The following is a 17323-nucleotide window of genomic DNA, read 5'->3' as shown; positions in this document are numbered from 1 at the left end:
TTGAATGAATGGTCTCGTGTAAGTCTCGCGTGATTGTTTCTCCGTAGACGACGCATGACATGCTCAGGGGAGCTCCGCGGATCGATTCAAATCAACTTGTAGAGTTCTATGGTAATTCAACTCCAAGGCCTTTTTGTTTATCGGTCCTGCTCGATCCGATACAATAGCAAGGTTTACACTCGGTCATGGAAGGTCATACATGTGTTGTTGTATCTCAAAGCAATCGACGATATACCCCAGACTCAGTGTACGTCCCCTTATCGCTGACGTCAGTAACGTTAAAGCGGCTGATGCACTCTGTGATCAACCTCACCGAGATCAGTCACTATCAGCGGTATCACGATCAGCTCCCCAGTATATCTGTAATCTCTTTGAGAGTTGTTACATGTGGCGCAATCCCCCCCCTGTTCCATCACTCCGTTCTGATCAAGTGAGATAATCTCAACGCGCGGCCTCTTGCTGCAATCACGATCTCAGTCCAGGCAAGAACGTAATTGCCGATCGGCCACCAATGCACGTTCCCTAACTCCCTTCAATGAGCGGGTGCAACCGCGGCCCTTCATGAGCTTTCATTACAACTTATTACTTGTGAGAACACGACCGTCGCGTGTAAACCTGTGTAAACTCGCGGGTGCCTTAGTAAATCAGGGGGAGGACCAAAATTTTCTGAAAAAAATACTATTTCGCCTCCGACTCGTTGAAGCAGAATCCAGAACCCTTTGAGTAGAACATCATTTCACGTCCGACTCGATTTGAAGCAATGTGCCGTCTGCGATTAATTTATACATTGTCATCGCGGCATCGAGCGGGGTTGTGGGGGATTTAGTCTATCGATTGTGATTGACTGGAGTGGATTGCTTTTGTCTGAGCGCCAGAAGCTTGAGGGCCGTCCGCGCGGCAACAACCGACAGTGGGTTGCCCCTAGCAGTGGAAGAAGGTTTTTGACAGAACGGAAGACATGAAAATGAGTCATAATGACGGACGGTGACCGTAAGTCGTGGGATGTAATCCAATGGCACTGGAATCAGGGGAATATCGATAAATCCGAGTCGCCTGAAGGCATAGGGAACTACATGTCCCTACTATGTCCTTCCTAATTGAAGGAAGACTTCCCAATCGATGATGTGTACAGACCGTCATCGGAGAATTTGTGGGCTCTTCGTAGGGTCTCGTTTCAGTAAACGTATAAGCTTCGTTAACGTTCCGATTTATTGAGATTTAAAAATGGAAGGTGTGAACCGTGTAGACGGAGGTAATTAGCCCATCTGCTTACCATCATTGCAAGGTTCGGAACAGCGCGTCTCGTCATCATACTCCGGCGGCAGTGTTAGAGATTTGTTATGAGCTGTGGTCATTTCATTTCACCGCCTTCATATAAATATGGTTCCACGGAATGCGTTGAAACCAATATTCAGCCTGCCAAAGCTGACCAAGTGCTGACTGAATAGCACTTGTTCTATACATCGCGTATCTTAATCAGTGATCTAATATCATGACTTTTTGCGGATACTTACCATATTCCGGGCCTCCAATGGTGAGTAGTTTGATGCAGGTCGTCGGGGCGCACGGTTGACATACGATATCTGCAGGTTGTGGAACACGAAATATCACTCAAATTCACGTCTAGTCCTCCTCATGACTCGGAAGTTTACGACAACATTCAAACACCGCGCGTGCCTGCTAGCGGCATTCCTATTGAAATTGTGCTGACCATCTTGGAGACCGCGTACTTCGATGATAGAGGTGGTCCTGACATCGACCTCTTAAGCAAGTGCACACTTGTTTGCAAAGCATGGTCGCTCCATGCTCAAAAGCTTTTGTTTCGACGAGTTCGCCTCCGCTCGCACTCGGCGTTTGCTTCATTTACTCACGCTGTCAACCGGAATTCTCCGCGCGGGCGAATACTCGGTGACGCCGTTGTTCAAATGCGTGCTGTCCTTGATTATAACCAGCCTGGTTGCCTCAATCAATCGTCACTCGCTGTTGCAGTGGCTAATTGCCCCAATTTGTACGAGCTAGACCTTGCTCAGTACGGTTACGTGGCTGCTGGTAAAGATGTCGTTGGAAGTCCTGCCCAAGAACGCATGCGGCGTCCCGCCCCGTCTTTTGACGAGCATTCCCTAGCATTACTTATTGCTGGCCCGCACATCACGGCTTTGAACTTCAGCAACTGGTCCGAGAACAATCAGTCCCTTCTCCAACTTCTTGAAGTTTGGCCTTCTTTGAAATCACTCTCCATCACTGGAACATCTCCCGTTCTATCGCCTGGCATGACGTATCCACCATTCCCCTGCGCTCTGGAAGAACTGCGCTTGAACTGCCAAAGAGAACCTGCCAAGGAATTTCTTGACTGGCTCTTGCATCGCTCCGCGGAAGAAAAGAGTTTACGAGTCATTGACCTAGAACGTCAGCCAAGTCCCGAACTTTTAGACTTCCTCGTCGAGAAGCACGGCGAAACGTTGCACTCGCTAGCCATTCCATCTTTTGCCACGCATGAGCACGCACATGCGGCGATGCGATGCCGCTCTCTTCGTGAGCTTCGCACCGAGAGCTCATGGTCTTCTCCTGTCATTTGCCGTCAAATGCCAGAGACTATACAACACCTAGCATTCGGGCTGGACCTGGATACCCTTCTCAATCCTATCGTTGATCTCGTCAAGACTCGGGACGACCTGCAAGCAGTAACAGTTAACCTTTGGCGCGACGGCCACCGTCATCCGCAGTTCGCATTTCTCCAGATGGCGTGCGCATACCGCGGTGTTGATCTCCGTCTAACGCGGGATGTGCGAAGGATGCGCTTGTTGGTAGTGAGTAAACAGCCTTCTTTCCTGCTGTAAAATTGACATTGATCGACCGAATAGCGCGGGGATCCAGTTGTGCCGCCGACGTACCCACGCATTCAGACTCTCGAGAGCATGCAACCTGCTATCTGCCCTGTTTTTGTGGCATAATCCGACGATTGTGATTCCATCATGACACTTGAAGAATCCCATTACCTACGAGTACCAATATATTTGTCAATACTGTGACACGACTCCCATTCTACGTCGGCTTTTGCATTATCATGATCATCTTCTAATCACACCCTATTCATTCATGAATATTTTCTATTGTAGCTGTCGGAATACGTATCAGCTTATACATACATCAATATGACAGAATTATTACTCTACCGCACATAACGAGGGCTCGACCATTGTGATTTATGCAATAATTATCTTCTTGATCACGGTTATGGTCTTGTTCTAAGGGTCAGCCGGTCACGGTCATAAACGGCCAAGATAATTCCAGTTTGAGTGGTTATTGTGCTTGAATTCTTGATACACACGCTAGCTTCGAGTCTTCGACCCCCGCGAGGTGCGCTCTTCATTTTATTGGTCCTGGAACAGTAATGAACTATGTAAGTGAGTAGCAGTCGACGATGACTACGGCGGTCTCGACATCCAGCGAGCTGTCGAGCCTTCCAGACGTTCTCTCTGGCTCGCTGCTCGCGTCAAGCTCTTCTAATATTCATTTCCTCGCCGAATTACCTACCAATGCACTCTCAGATTTACTGTCAACGCCGACCGCGCTCACGACGCAATCTCATACATTGACTTCTTCACTCACTGCTTTGACACATACATCTTATCCGACCTTTCTCTCCCTTCACCACACATCAACAGCGCTGCTGACATCACTCTCTTCGTTTGACACGTCACTCAATTCTCTAATCAACACTGCTCTACCAGCTCTTGATGACGCCGCACGCGTTTTTCGCGAGAAGACTGGTCCGGAGGTTATCGAGGGAAGACAGAAAGCACGCGTTGTACTGGAGCAGCACGACAAACTATGTGACTTGCTTGATGTTCCAGTTCTCATCGACACATGCGTCCGCAACGGGCTCTATGCAGAAGCTCTCTCACTAGCTGCCCACGCGTCATCTGCATTGTCCTCTCTAATCGCTCAAAGTAGGAAGAGTTCCAGCAGTGACGAAGAAGCCACGCACGGTTTGCCACTTCAACTTGCAGATTCCTTGCAAGCTGAGATAGCTTCTTCGCTGCATTCCATGCAACTCATCCTCCTGAACACGTTATATGAACCCGCTCGCAAGCTACCAGCATTCTGGAAAGCGGTACAATTTCTTCGTCGAATGAAGGCCATGCACGAGGACGAACTAGCGCTCGTGTTCATCAGCGCCCGAATTGGATGCCTTCGTGATACCTTGGATGGTATTGAAAGGGATGCTGGTATACCTTCCGATGCTGGGAGTCTGGAGTTTAAGTTCCCGGCTGGAAGCACTGTAGAGGAAAGAGAGCGAGAGATTGATAGAGAGGCTGATGACGTCGCCCGGTTCTTAAAGAAGTACATTGACACTTGGAGGGAAGGCGCGTACGATCTTGTCACGCAATATACGACGATATTCCTCGACCGCTCGCATGCTGGAGCACGGATAGCACCACCTGCAGATCAGGATGCCTCGACATCCTCTTATATCATCAGACAAACGTTGCCTTCCACACTTCTGGAGCTGCTCCTTCCGACTCTCCGATCGTACCTTGAACGTGCTTATCCTCACCTCGCACCACTTGCGACACAGCTTGCCTATTGTAGTTCTGCTTTAGCACGCGTAGGGATGGTAAGTGTTATACATTTTTCATTCATCTCGCGTTAAATTGGTGCGCATACAGGATTTTCGTGCGCTACTATCACCACTGATTTCACGATCAGTCATCAGCGGGTTTGTACGAGATGTACGACTCGGTGCGGAGCATGAATGGTCTGGCGTGCTCGCCAAGCACGTCACGAACAAACCTAAGGCCTCTACTCCTTCCATCTGGCTGGTTGCTACACCTAACAGTGTGCCTGCATTCAAGACGCTCGCTCTCTCGCCATCCAATGCTTCGCATTCTCCGCCGCAAGTGCTAACCGCCTTCCCGCCGCTTGCGAAAATGTTGAACGCATATATTCGTGCGCTAAACAGGCTACGCATGCTTGCGCCTGTCGATGCGTTGTGGGGCGTCGTGGATGGTGCCGAAGGGTGCCTTGCAAATACAGGCGACGGTCTACTGCAATATGCCAAAGACTGGCGAGGTGGGGATGCGAAAGAGATACAGATTCTGCAAGCAGCTGGGGCAGCATATACCCGAGTTCTTGTTCCTTGGCTGCAACGCGCTATTGTGGAGGGTGTTTTCAGTGCCTCGCTCAATAATCGTCAATCTGTTGGTGACGGAGCTGGAGACCCCGTTGTAGGCGAAACAGGTAAACGTGAGCTGTCTTTCATAGTTAGAGAGTGGGAGAGTTGGCTAGGCTCCACAGGAATATAATGTAGAGATGCGATGGCAAAGCGATCGATGCCCTTGATCTTGATTTGTTTCTCTGATTGTTAGTGTTCTTGATTCCATGAACCAATGAGCCAAAACGACATTGCCACCCACATAGTTACGTGGTTCTTTCTGTTTGGAAATATATATTGAAATACGAGGTGTCCGTCTTGTCGGGAATGTCTTGCTAGGAATGCTCTACGGTGCTCCGACGTGCAGCCGCCTTGCATGTAGCACTCCCCGGGAAAAGGAGCGACACCAGACCAAGTGATGCTAAGTGTAGTTGCTACAGGGGCACACCTATTTCTAAGCTGAGAACACGTGCCTTGTCGTTCACTCACGTGTGCACTAGCACTCTTTCACTCAAGGCTAGTATACCTTGACCACCTTAACATACTGGTATGCTTGTTCAGCAGTGATCTTGCCCAGTGACCCTATTTCACGCGCTCGTGAGCTGTGTCATCAGGCTCTCAGGTCACGCGTTGAGTCAGGGATAAAAACCGACCCTCAAAATGTACCGAGGTCCGACCGACGCACAAACTTCGCGCGGGTATTGTGCACCAATCTGCTTCTGAATGATGCTCAGAATGACTGGCCAGATAAGTGGTTGCTTGTGCGCGCAGCGAAGGCCTTGGAAAACTCTATGCATTGGCTATTTCTTACCTACAAAACGGTTCCCCTTGGCTCATTTGTGTGCGGGGTGTGTCAAGCCTGTACCTTTGGGGATCGAAGAATTCCTTCTCTTTGATCCCGGACCGCATGATCCTGTCATACGTCACGATGGATGAATATTCACTTCGCTTATTCAGAACTTGTACTTAAGCCTACCTGCTTAGCAGGAGCACTCTCCAACCGCCTTTTCTTAGACGTTTGTCCTACTAGATCATGGCAAGAGATGTTCCAACGAGCCGTAGAGCGGTTTTGCTTGCCATTTTCATTGCGTTTGGTGGGTCCATTCTCGTCACTGCCATCCTGTGCTCATCGAACTCTTCCTTGCAGGAGGTGCGCGGTTTTCATATACACACTATAAAACGTACGTCGTTCAATAGCACTGCAAAGCACTTCTTTGCTTACATGGGCAGTAGATTGATACACATACGGTGATACAGGCTTCCTGTTTGGGTATGATATGGGTGTCATTTCCGTATGTACTCTCATACTTCCTCAGTCCTCGGCACATCCGAGTCTAAACTGTTCGTCTACTCTAGGGATGTTTGATTATGCCAGACTTTATTCGCCGATTCGGCCAAGAAGGAATGGATGGTCAGTACTACCTATCAAGTTCGAGACAATCGATCATTGTCTCTCTTCTGTCGGCTGGGTAAGACTACGATATTTGATTCTACTCTGTGCTGACACTCATACCCGTCGTAGCACATTCTGGTGGGGAAACTATATATTGTTACTCTTATAATAATCTGACGATGCTTAAAGTGGAGCAATCGCTCAAGCATTCACATCTGATCGGCTTGGACGCCGTGGATCCATTTTATTCTGGTCGGCTATCTTTACTGTTGGCGTGGCTATCCAAACTGGCACGACATACTCTCTTGTTCAGTTGGTAATAGGGCGTTATATCGCAGGTTTAGGTGTTGGTTCATTATCAGGTTGGTGCTGATGTCAGGATAAGACTGTGTGAATCTAACTACATCTATTTAGCTATTGTGCCCCTGTACAACGGAGAAACGGCACCGAAAGCTATTCGTGGTACGATCTTGGTCATCTACCAAGTCCAAATTATCTCGGGGTCCGTGAAGTCCTCCTCCTCTGTCGGAACACTCGCTAACGCTTGCTATCTAGCATATTTTTGAGTTATGTACTTGAACTCGGAAGTCACACAATTAAAAACTCTGCGTCTTGGCGACTCCCTATTGGATTGCAAATGGTCTGGGGCATCATACTTTTGTCTGGAATGTTTTTCCTTCCAGAATCTCCGTACGTGGAATGCTGAAAATTTCTCATTTCAAACTGACGAATTTGACCTTTACTAGCCGACACCTTCTAGGAACTGGACGAAGTAATGAAGCGCGCAAGGTAGTTGCAGAACTCAACGGAGTTCCTGAGGACGACCCTCTTGTCATTGAAATTGTCGAGGAACTCGACTTTGCTATCAGAGCAGAGAATGAGGGTGGCAAAGCGACTTGGTTAGAATGCTTTTCAACGAGAAATGCACTTTGGCGTCGGACAATCAATGGCATGATGCTTCAATTTATTCAGCAGCTTAACGGCCAGAACTTTTACTGTAAGATCCCTAATGCTGATTTATTTTTTATCAATAATGCTATTGTCGACAGACTACTATGGAGATACCTTCTTTCAGAGTGCAGGTGCAGGGCGAGTCTTGAATTTCTCTACTTAATCCAATTTAGCTCATGTAATGTCAGGCTTTCACCTTACATCATCCAGACGGTTCTTGGAGCTGTGTCAGTTTTTGGAACTCTCCCCGCACTGTACTTTATCGAGGCTTGGGGTCGCCGAAAGGTATTCCTTCTTCCGTCGAACGGTGGGAGGAGAAATTTACTTTTTCCTCTAGTCCCTTCTACTTGGCGCAGCTGCCCAAGCTGTCTGTGCACTAATCGTTCGTGCACACTATCCGTTGACAAACATCGTTGGACTGATACTTCCACTAGGTTGCTGTGGTTGGGTATACCACCCTTGCGCCTACCGGAACACCAACTTCGGCACTTACTGCTCGTAATAGAGCTGGGGGCGACGTCGTTATCGCTTTTGCAGTATTTCAAGTGTTCAGCTTCGGTACGACTTGGGGACCTACTCCGTGGGTGTACCTTGGGGAGTCTTTCCCTCTTCGAGTGCGCCCCAAGTCAATTGCTCTCGGCAGCGCGACAAGTACGATTGCTCCATTTTCACTATTTGAATTCGTTACTCACGCTTGTCCAAGACTGGTTCTGGAACTTCATGCTTTCATTCTTCTCTCCAAGGATTGTCGATCGGTGAGTCTAAGCTACAGCTAAATGTTCTGAAAATATTTCTCGGTTGTCTGAACACCTCACTAGGATCGGTCCAATGATAATGATGGTCTTCTTCGGCATGCTTGTCTTTGGATACATCTACGTGTATTTTGCCATTCCTGAGACCAAAGGTTTAACTTTAGAAGAGGTAATAATTCATTGCACGTTCTAAATTTCTGCTCATCTAATGAACAACTAGGTGGACGAGTTGTACCGCTCTGGCATTCCGCCCTGGCGATCAGTAGGCTGGCAACCGAGTGAGAAGCATCATCACGAAGTGCATGAGAAAGGAACTTCGGACTCGGTGGAGAAACCCTGAAGATATATATGCATCGCAATACTACGTATTGATATGATAGTGCCCATGTACTTGCACGCTGACCATGTTATTCTAAACGATGAGTGAGTCATGTTTTTTTCACAGACTTTATTTCCGATGAGGGAAGACAGCATAGAATGAGGCAGGTATCAATCATAATAAGGCATGGCAATAGTAACTATAAGCCTACAACTGCGAAGTAGGACGTGCACCATCCGGATCCACTTACAAGCTGGGGTTCACGTTGTTTGCAACGCCTACTAGTGATCGACCAGAACGATCAGATTTAGAAAGTGCTCGTAGTACTAATTTCATACTGGAGGTAACTGGACTGCACAGAAATTTTCACCGATTCGAGGCGTCTACAGACACAGCAGAAACATTGGTGAATATGAAAGCGCTTGCAAATCGACCTTGAGAGACGTGTCAGGATCAGATTAGCTTGAAGGTGAAACATGAGGAATTTGGGTCGTGATAGAGTCCAGGAGCATCATGATGCATCATGTGCTATGTACGCCCTCCATCGCAATTTGGGAAAAGCGTCCACGAGTTATTTTGGGCTCGGAAGTAGTCCCCATGCGTACTCAAGTCTGCTTGCAAGGTGGGTGACCTTGAGCGGATCTAAGATGACGGTGGGACAGGAGCCAGCGGCCTAAGCCTAAAGCAAAGCAAGCAGGCTGCGATGATGACGGCTAAGTACGAACATGGTCTAGTGACGTGCTTCAAGTTAATTATAAGCTACGTAGTGCATCTGGGTTTGATGTAGATTTGGCAGGCGAAGCGCGGTGTTTGAAATGAAGTTCGAGTTGTGCGAAAGCTTCAATTTGAAGAGTTTACTGAAAGGGTCACTGGTAGATTGTCGATAGCTTCTAGAGCAGCACACAATGCCCGCGGAACCCCTACTTCAACGATAATCAACAAAAAATAACCGTAAATTTGACGTAAATGCGACTGCCAGTGGGGTTACAAAAGTCATATGAAAAGTAGTCGGCTGAAAGCTAGAGAAACGGGAGGACAAGAGTGGCATATATGAGAAACTAGATGAGAAGCATGGCAGTGACATATATATCAAAACGAAATTTACGAGGTACAAGAAAAGCTAGCGCCAGATTCTGTGGAAAGATCTAATAGATTCACATGGCTTTGCGATCGGGCCCTGGCAACAACGGGACAAGTCTAGTTTGGCGTATTTTCGGGCCCATGGTGCCAAAGTACCTGCAATTCCAATCGAGTTAAGTGATGGTTCATACCAACGAGAAAGTCTTATTACCTTTGACTTTCAAAACCCCAAGAATGGCTTGCCCGAACCCAGTTCGCTGCCCCGTTAAGGTACTCCTTGACTAGGACGTCGACGGAAGGCCCCCATGAGGGAACCTTCGCAAGACCGTCAATAAATCGTTTCTGAACTTCAGTGTGATAATGTGCTGCCCAAGCCATCGCACTGCCACTGTCGAGGTCCAGTTCCAACATGACAATGCTGATCAAATTATGGAATTCGTTCCCAGCCGCTTGCTCCTTGCTGTACGACGTCATGTCCTGTGAAGGATGTTAGCAGACCGCAAATTATGACGCCCTCAATATCACTTTACATTATCGATAAATATGAGCTCTGTGATGCAATTAGTAAGATCCATGATGATGGGATGGTAGAACACTTCATCAGGAAGGTCCATCCCCATCTCTAATATTGTTAAAGAAGGTTTTAACCCAACAGTTGCGCACCGGAGCTTGATGTAGTCATCGAGACTGCGCCTACGGCCTTGCTCACGGTCGAGGGCCTCGACAACTACTGAATTAAGGTATTCATCGAATGTTTCAAGGAAGTGACGTTGAGAAGGCAGGCTTGCGGATTGGATTGCGCGAGCCCAAAATCTATGCAAAAAACCCTTGGGCTTCAGATGATCGTCAAACAAGTCAGAAGTACTTGCACTTACTGTCGCGCAATTTCGCCGAGAATGCATTCGTCTTCTGGTCGTATCTTATGGGGATTGTGTAAGGCATCGAGCACGATGCCCACCCTTTCCTTCGTGACTGCTTCATTCTCCATGTCGGTATATTCCTCCAAAATGAAGAATAAATTCATCAAGTCAAAACTGCTATGGAGGTGTTCTATTTTGTTCAGGAACGGAATCAGGGTTCTGCGATGCGTCAATTGCCAGAGTACGAACCTCTTGGTGCGTTGGGATAAGCCAGTGCTGATAGGCGGGCTATAAGAATATGTTAATCATCGTCAGAATATAGGGTTCGTGACATAGGTCGCACCAAAATCACATTTGTCGAATGCTTCTTGTGATTTAGGACTCAGTGCCTTGAAATCACGGAATGAAGCATCGACTTCAGCTTTCACATCCTCGTAATGAGGATTGATGGTACGAGGCCAGGGCCAGTTAACCATAGTGTCTGGGAGGTATATCGTCTTTGGGCGAGTATCCATGACTTCCGAAATATAGTTTCTGATGAGGAATGCAAAAGTTGAAAGAAGGGCGGATTGTCGCTGGTCCAGTCCAGAGCTTCCCGCAGAACTTATATAGTACGTGCCCAGGTCGGAATCGGCCCACTTCACATATCCATCTGCAATAAATGAATGTGGTATATAACCACGATTCTGTCAGCGTCAGACTGCAAAGGTAGTAGGATCGGCCTGATGAAACATCAGAAAAATTGGTTAGTCAGAGGTTAGTTAAAGCGTCTTCATCGTCTTTATCGCAAGGCTTCTTTTTGAACTAACGGCTTCTGCTTTGATAGGCCTGAATGAACGTTGAAATGGGGTGATAGGCCGGAACATATGCTTACCGGACTGCCAGCGTGATCAACCAAATCATTAAGTTCTGGAGTCAGTTTCAGCCTTACAAACTGGAACCTTCGTTGGTCAGATGCTGACTATAGTGCAACCCAGATTGGGCTTTCCAAGCGCCCTCTGGGACGAGCTATCTACACCGTTCAAATTCTGGAACGCAGACACCGGCTGACGGTCGATCATCTACATAGCCATACTGGCCATCATGATGGTGTTAGGAAATCACTGGAGAGGATGGTCGTGTTGCTATAATGTCTTCAGAAAAACCTTTGTGAAGGTTGAGGTGACTATACTTATCTAGTCTTAATATCCGTGACACCCGCGCCGTCACAGCTTTACATTGATACTACTGTGCACCCACAACCAATTCTGAGTCGAACATCATGATGTTGTGTTTTGCGCGAATGAAATCAGAGTTCCGCGATTCGTGGAACGCTAAGTTCACATACAAGCCCTACTAACGATAACAAACAAGATAAGAGAACGAATCAGGACATAAAGATGAGCGGCCACAAACCATATTTTTCAAGAATCAATGTTGAAAACTGTGCCTACTATAGTTATCTGCACACCCCACACCGATATATAAGTGAATTTAGCCGCCGATTGAATATTGCTAGTGACCCCATTTACCTCAGGATACGCCTTTGGATGCCAACAGGTTAGTTGAGCGCAGATTGCGCTCAAAGTTCGGTACTAGCCATGTGGCTGGGTCAAGGTTAGGCAACATCGGGAGTAGGCCTTCAAGTAACAGCGCACAAACATGCCATTGGCTAGACTATGTCCAAGCTGCGCAGGTAAACTTATAGGCTTCGATCAATGACAGTTTATAATGACATCAGCAAAAAGTTCTCATACTAACCTAAGTGTAATATCATTACAGTAACTGCGACTGCCAGTAGGTCACAAAAGTCATGTATGAACATTGAAAAGTACTAGTCAGCTAAAAGCTAGAGAAATGGGAGGACAAGAGTGGCATATGTGAGAGACCGAGTGAGTGGCAAGTATGGTTGTAATATATCACAACAAAATTTGCGAGATACAGGAAAAGCTAGTGCCAGATTCTGTAAAAAGAGCTTTGTATCTGGAAAGATCTGATATATTCACATGGATTTGCGTTCGGGGCTTGGTAACAACGGGACAAGCCTGGTTTTCTGTATTTCCGGGCCCATGGTGGCAAGGTACCTGCAATTCCAATCGGGTTGAGTGATGCGACTACCAATGAGAAATTCATATCACCTCTGAGATTCATAGCTCCAAGAATGGTTTCCTCGAGCCCATATTGCTGTCCTGTCAAGATACTCTTTGACTAGGACGTCAACGGAAGGTCCCCACGAAGGAACTTTTGAAAGACCGTCGATGAATCGTTTCTGAATTTCGGTGTGATAGTGCGCTGCCCAGGCCATTGCACCGCTCACGTCAAGGCCAAGGTCAAACATAATAGTACTGATGATGTTATGGCCTTCGTTCCCAATTGCTTGCTCTTTGTTGTACGATATCATGTCCTGTTGAAGATCGTGAGCGTACTACAAACTAAGACGTCCTCCATACCGATTTACATTGTCGATCAGAACTAAGTCTGTGATACATTCAGCAAGATCCATGATGACGGGATGGTAGAACACTTCATCAGGAAGGTCAATTGCCATCTCCAATATTGGGAAAGAAGGTATTACGCCAACAGTTTTGCGCCGGAGTTTCAAGTAGTCATCGAGACTGCGCCTATGGTCTTGTCCACGATCAAGAGCCTCGGCAACCACTGAATAAAGGTATGCAGGAAAGGTCTCGAGGAAGTGACGTTGGGAAGACAAGCTTGCGGATTTGATCGCGCGAGCCCAAAATCTATTCAAAACCCCTTGAACTTCAATGATCATCAAACAATTCAGAAGCATTTACTGTCGCGCAATTTCGCCCAGAATGCATTCGTCTTCTGGTCGTTTCTTATGAGGATTGTGTAGGGCATCGAACACGATGTCCGCCATATTCTTCGTGAGTGCATCATTTTTGAAGTCGGTGTACTCGTCGTAAATGAAAAATAAATTCATCAAATCACAAGCAATTCGAAAGTGTTCTATTTTTTCAGAAACGGAATCAGGGTCATGCGGTGCGTCAATGGCGAGAGTACGAACCTCGTGGTGCCTTGGGATAAAGCAGTGCTGTTAAGAGGGCTATAAGAAAAAATGTGTTAAATCATCGTCTGAATCTAGGGCTCGTGATATAGGTCGAACCAAAATCACACTTGTCGAATGCTTCTTGTGATTTAGGACTCAGTGCCTTGAAATCACGGAATGAAGCATCGACTTCAGCTTTCACATCTTCGTAATGAGGATTGATGGTACGAGGCCAGGGCCAGTTGACCATGGTGTCTGGGAGGTATATCGTCTTTTGGCGAGCATCCATGACTTCCGAAATATAGTTTCTGATGAGGAATGAAAAAAGTTGAAAGAGGGGCGGATTGTTGCTGGTCCAGTCAAGAGCTTCCCGCAGAACTTATATACGTGCCCAGGTCAGAATCGGCCCATTTCATATATACATCCGGAATAAATGAATGCAGTACGTTGTACTTATCCGACAACGGCATGTGTGACCACCATGCTAGACCGTAAAGGTAGGGTCCGAGGCCTTGTAAAAAAGGAGAAAATTTGGTTAGTCAGAGGTTAGCCAATACTATCGGCTATCACAACTTCGGTCAACCGCCAGGCGTACCGCATCCGCCAATTGTTCGTCAGAATTTGTAGAAATTCGCACCGAGGTGGGACCTCCACGGGTCTATGTTTTAAGGCGTATGACGTAGAGCTTGAATAAAACCAGTGACCAGATAAAGACAAGGTACGCGTATAATTACGCGTTACGGCTTATGGCGCTCACTCGCTTAGTAAGCACTAGTTTGAGCTCTATGCTCGCAGGCTCGCGTTAGAACTCAAACTGCACGCTTACTATATGCTGCGTCTTGCTGAAGCTGACTAAGGCAGATCGTTAGACGATGTTAGCGCGAGAATGTGCGTTCAGGTTCTCTGAGTGGCATTAAACGAACGGTGTGTATAGTGCGTATGTCTAACGATCTGCGATACAAGTTTTAACTTATAAAAGTAAACAAAGAGTTAAAGGTTAACGTGGTGCTATGCTTTAAACGAATTTCGCCAGTTGGGGGGAGGGGTTTCGGTTGTTTTACTCGGTGATTGCCGAGTGGAAAGATGCAGGTCTCCGAACGAGAATGGTGATGTCTCTGCGTACTCAGGGATTGAATCAGAACTTGAACCAGGTAAACGCGTTTTCGACGATCACGTGATGTGCTAGAAATGATGCGTTTGCGTGAGGTTTTCTAAGCTCTGGATCCTGACCGAGAGACTGCCGAAACGAGACCGCAGACTGCGAGAAGAAAAACAAAAACAACCGAATCCTCGAGTGTGAGGTATTTGGATTAATGATTCGGAAACACGACCAAACCCAATCCGAGCAAAGCTTACAAATAGTCGTGTTCGAAACATACGACTCCCCAAATGCGAGCAAAATTGCGCTGGATTGAACAAACGGAGTGACAATATGTACGAATAACTAACTATAACGACGCGCGTATGAGTCCATTGACGAATTTACCATAGCTGTACGTGAGTCTGAGAATGAGGAAGTAACGAAAAGAGGCAAAATTGATTCGATCTTGCGCCAATATTCTAGGAAAGCCCGTTGGACCGGGGGTCCCAAGGCATAGACTAAGGGAAGAGACATAGACAAGAGGCAGTTGGTCCTTCGGCGATAGCCATAGCTTAGTCAGCGACACGCGCACATAGCCAAACTCTGTTCATAGTGTAGAACGACATCACGCATCATCGAGTTCTCCCCTCACTGCTTTCGTCCTAGTCCATTGTGGTGAACAGAGGGAATCTGAACCAGCGCGATATTGCATCACACACTTATCACACAAAAAAGCACGCAGAAGAAAGAAGCATTAGCTCGCGGTCTAGATTTTAGTCATAGAATAGAACACAGAAGCTCCCAAATAGAAGCTAATGAACCATTTACAGAAACATACAGTCTTATTACGTCGCAACTCATATCAAAAACAACACCAATTACAAAAAAAGAGCAGTGTTCATCTTACTCACATTTATGTTTATATTTGATGCCCAAAGCTAACAAATTGAGACCCAGAACAGCAAAAGGACAAGCGGTAACCAACATTCATTTAAAAACGAACTGGGAGCTCTGGTCAGAAGAGACATCAGCAGCATCATCTCCTCTCGATACACCAGATCCATCAGGGCATAACACGCCAAGTCACTGTAGCACATTGTCACTAAGCAGCCTCTCAGAAGAAGACGAACAGCAGAACAATTTGGTCCCGTTCCCAGAACTACTAGAGGTCCCAAAATTAGACATCTACATACCATCGTTCGAAGGCCAACAACCGCATCGTCACATGAAGACAGAACAGCTCACATCCATTTCCACAGTACTGAATTACAATCTAGCTGAATTCTTTGCGCTTGCACAGTTAAAAGCCTTCATGCCTGTAGAGACCCCACAGATATTTCACGGTGATGGAAGAGCATCAGAAAATCCGGCGGATTTCCTGAAATCATTCAATCGAGCAATGCGTCAGCAGACGATAATGGACAGCGCCGACAAATTAGACGCTTTTGGTGATTACCTCGGAACAAGTTCGCAAGCAGAACAATGGTTTAAAGTGTTGCAGTCGAAAGACAAAGCAACATGGAACACATTTGTGATGGCGTTCGAGAAACGCTGGCTGCCAGTCCAGATAGCAGAGAAGACAAGAGCAGAGTATGAGAAAGAATTGTTAGAGCATATACTACGAGAAGAAGACATAGGAAAAAAGAAGACGCTCTACGATAGGGAATGCTGGACGCATGTAGCATGGGCGATGAAGACGCTTCAGCTCGCAACGGATGCAGGAATTGAACAGAGCACATTGATGATATGGCAAGTCCGCAGTAAACTGCCGGACATCATAAAGGATCTATTGAAAGACGAAGAATATATCAAGTGGGAGGAGTTCACGAAAGCGGTGACAGAGCTCAAGGGAAGTCGGCTTGTAGAAAAACAAGAACAATACCTCAAGCAATCCCACGAGCTCAAAGCGCTATGAGCAGACCTAGCTCACATCCAGACACGAGCACCCCAGCAAAACCCAATCGCAGCATTACAAAGTCAGTTCAATAGAATGTCGATTAACCCCATGACACCACCAACTCTTCCGGCAGCGAACAATGCATATAACCGGGTACCAGCAACAACCAATCATCAGAACGCACAACCAATGTATAATCGGCAACCAGCCACAATGCAACAGCCGTTGGTAGTAACGGAGGAGATGAAAACAATGGTCAGGCAGTTAGTTCAAACGATGCCACAACACCTGGATAGCGCAGCAGGAAAAGCAGCATACATAGTGCAGCTCGCACAGTGGAACACGAGATGGGGAGAGAACGCGAGAGTCACGCAAGAAACAGGATACCTGCTAAAGCCGGGCACAGCAGCCATCACATCCAGTGAATGCTTTGCATGCGGGACACATGGACACAACGGATGGGATTGCCCGTTACCACCGAACCACGAAGAGAGGCTAATGTGCAAAGAAGCAGCGTGGAGAGCAATTGTGAGCAAGACATTGGGCGCATACAACAGAGCAATGGCCACACCGATATCACTAGTCATGAGTAACGGTTACGAGGAGACACAGTTAGAAGCATGGATCGAAGAGATTCCCGAACAACAGGGAAAAGTGGATGGGTCGACGTAAAGAAGAACATTACGTCGACCCAAAGTCTCAAACACATTCAGGCTGGAGTTGAAGTCCTCGCATGCGAAGAGGCAACATGCGAGGACAACCTTAGGACCATTAGCCCCAAAGTTTCTGCTGAGCGCGTAGCTAAGGATATCGCATGTACTACCGAACTTCACGACGCAATCGAAA

General features: G+C 47.0%; 5 protein-coding genes across 5 annotated transcripts; 3 read left to right on the top strand and 2 right to left on the bottom strand.

The window, feature by feature from the left end:
• Positions 1–1345: 1345 nt before the first annotated feature.
• On the top strand, positions 1346–3232 carry F5891DRAFT_1022014 (uncharacterized protein). The gene is made up of 3 exons (XM_041361213.1): positions 1346–1534; positions 1590–2807; positions 2862–3232. The coding sequence occupies exons 1-3, from the start codon at positions 1493–1495 to the stop codon at positions 2949–2951; spliced, it is 1350 nt and encodes a 449-aa protein (XP_041228100.1). The 5' UTR covers positions 1346–1492; the 3' UTR covers positions 2952–3232.
• Positions 3233–3269: 37 nt separating this feature from the next.
• On the top strand, positions 3270–5474 carry F5891DRAFT_141436 (Dor1-like family-domain-containing protein). The gene is made up of 2 exons (XM_041370636.1): positions 3270–4618; positions 4671–5474. Exons 1-2 carry the CDS (start codon positions 3422–3424, stop codon positions 5304–5306), a joined length of 1833 nt encoding a protein of 610 aa, XP_041228099.1. The 5' UTR covers positions 3270–3421; the 3' UTR covers positions 5307–5474.
• Positions 5475–6188: 714 nt separating this feature from the next.
• F5891DRAFT_1171897 (general substrate transporter) lies at positions 6189–8700 on the top strand (the record flags this gene model as incomplete). The annotated part of the gene is made up of 15 exons (XM_041365559.1): positions 6189–6336; positions 6413–6447; positions 6512–6624; positions 6678–6686; positions 6738–6910; positions 6963–7050; positions 7104–7238; positions 7295–7545; positions 7598–7637; positions 7688–7784; positions 7837–7881; positions 7934–8150; positions 8203–8254; positions 8318–8420; positions 8472–8700. 15 exons carry the CDS (start codon positions 6189–6191, stop codon positions 8589–8591), a joined length of 1626 nt encoding a protein of 541 aa, XP_041228098.1. The 3' UTR covers positions 8592–8700.
• A 698-nt stretch (positions 8701–9398) lies between these two features.
• F5891DRAFT_1214829 (terpenoid synthase) lies at positions 9399–11025 on the bottom strand (the record flags this gene model as incomplete). Its single annotated transcript, XM_041369289.1, has 6 exons — positions 9399–9806; positions 9862–10127; positions 10181–10463; positions 10526–10650; positions 10760–10798; positions 10843–11025. The coding sequence occupies 6 exons, from the start codon at positions 11023–11025 to the stop codon at positions 9725–9727; spliced, it is 978 nt and encodes a 325-aa protein (XP_041228097.1). The 3' UTR covers positions 9399–9724.
• Positions 11026–12432: 1407 nt separating this feature from the next.
• On the bottom strand, positions 12433–13788 carry F5891DRAFT_1142974 (terpenoid synthase; the record flags this gene model as incomplete). Its single annotated transcript, XM_041364940.1, has 5 exons — positions 12433–12573; positions 12628–12893; positions 12948–13230; positions 13285–13459; positions 13617–13788. The coding sequence occupies 5 exons, from the start codon at positions 13786–13788 to the stop codon at positions 12492–12494; spliced, it is 978 nt and encodes a 325-aa protein (XP_041228096.1). The 3' UTR covers positions 12433–12491.
• Between the last annotated feature and the right edge of the window lie 3535 nt (positions 13789–17323).

The sequence above is a fragment of the Suillus fuscotomentosus genome (assembly GCF_016647785.1).
Source record: "Suillus fuscotomentosus strain FC203 chromosome Unknown F5891scaffold_16, whole genome shotgun sequence".
NCBI lineage: Eukaryota > Fungi > Basidiomycota > Agaricomycetes > Boletales > Suillaceae > Suillus > Suillus fuscotomentosus.
Note: the sequence above shows the minus strand (reverse complement) of the source record. Positions and strands in the feature narration are given on the sequence as shown.

What these genes read in the sequence shown, in the direction of transcription:
- F5891DRAFT_141436 (XM_041370636.1), top strand. Translation starts at nt 3,422, where the DNA reads ATGACTACGGCGGTCTCGACATCCAGCGAGCTGTCGAGCCTTCCAGAC. An exon ending in CTTTAGCACGCGTAGGGATG is followed by an intron (nt 4,619 to 4,670) that starts GTAAGTGTTATA and finishes GTGCGCATACAG; the next exon opens with GATTTTCGTGCGCTACTATC.
- F5891DRAFT_1022014 (XM_041361213.1), top strand. Translation starts at nt 1,493, where the DNA reads ATGACTTTTTGCGGATACTTACCATATTCCGGGCCTCCAATG. An exon ending in CATATTCCGGGCCTCCAATG is followed by an intron (nt 1,535 to 1,589) that starts GTGAGTAGTTTG and finishes CGATATCTGCAG; the next exon opens with GTTGTGGAACACGAAATATC. An exon ending in GAAGGATGCGCTTGTTGGTA is followed by an intron (nt 2,808 to 2,861) that starts GTGAGTAAACAG and finishes TCGACCGAATAG; the next exon opens with CGCGGGGATCCAGTTGTGCC.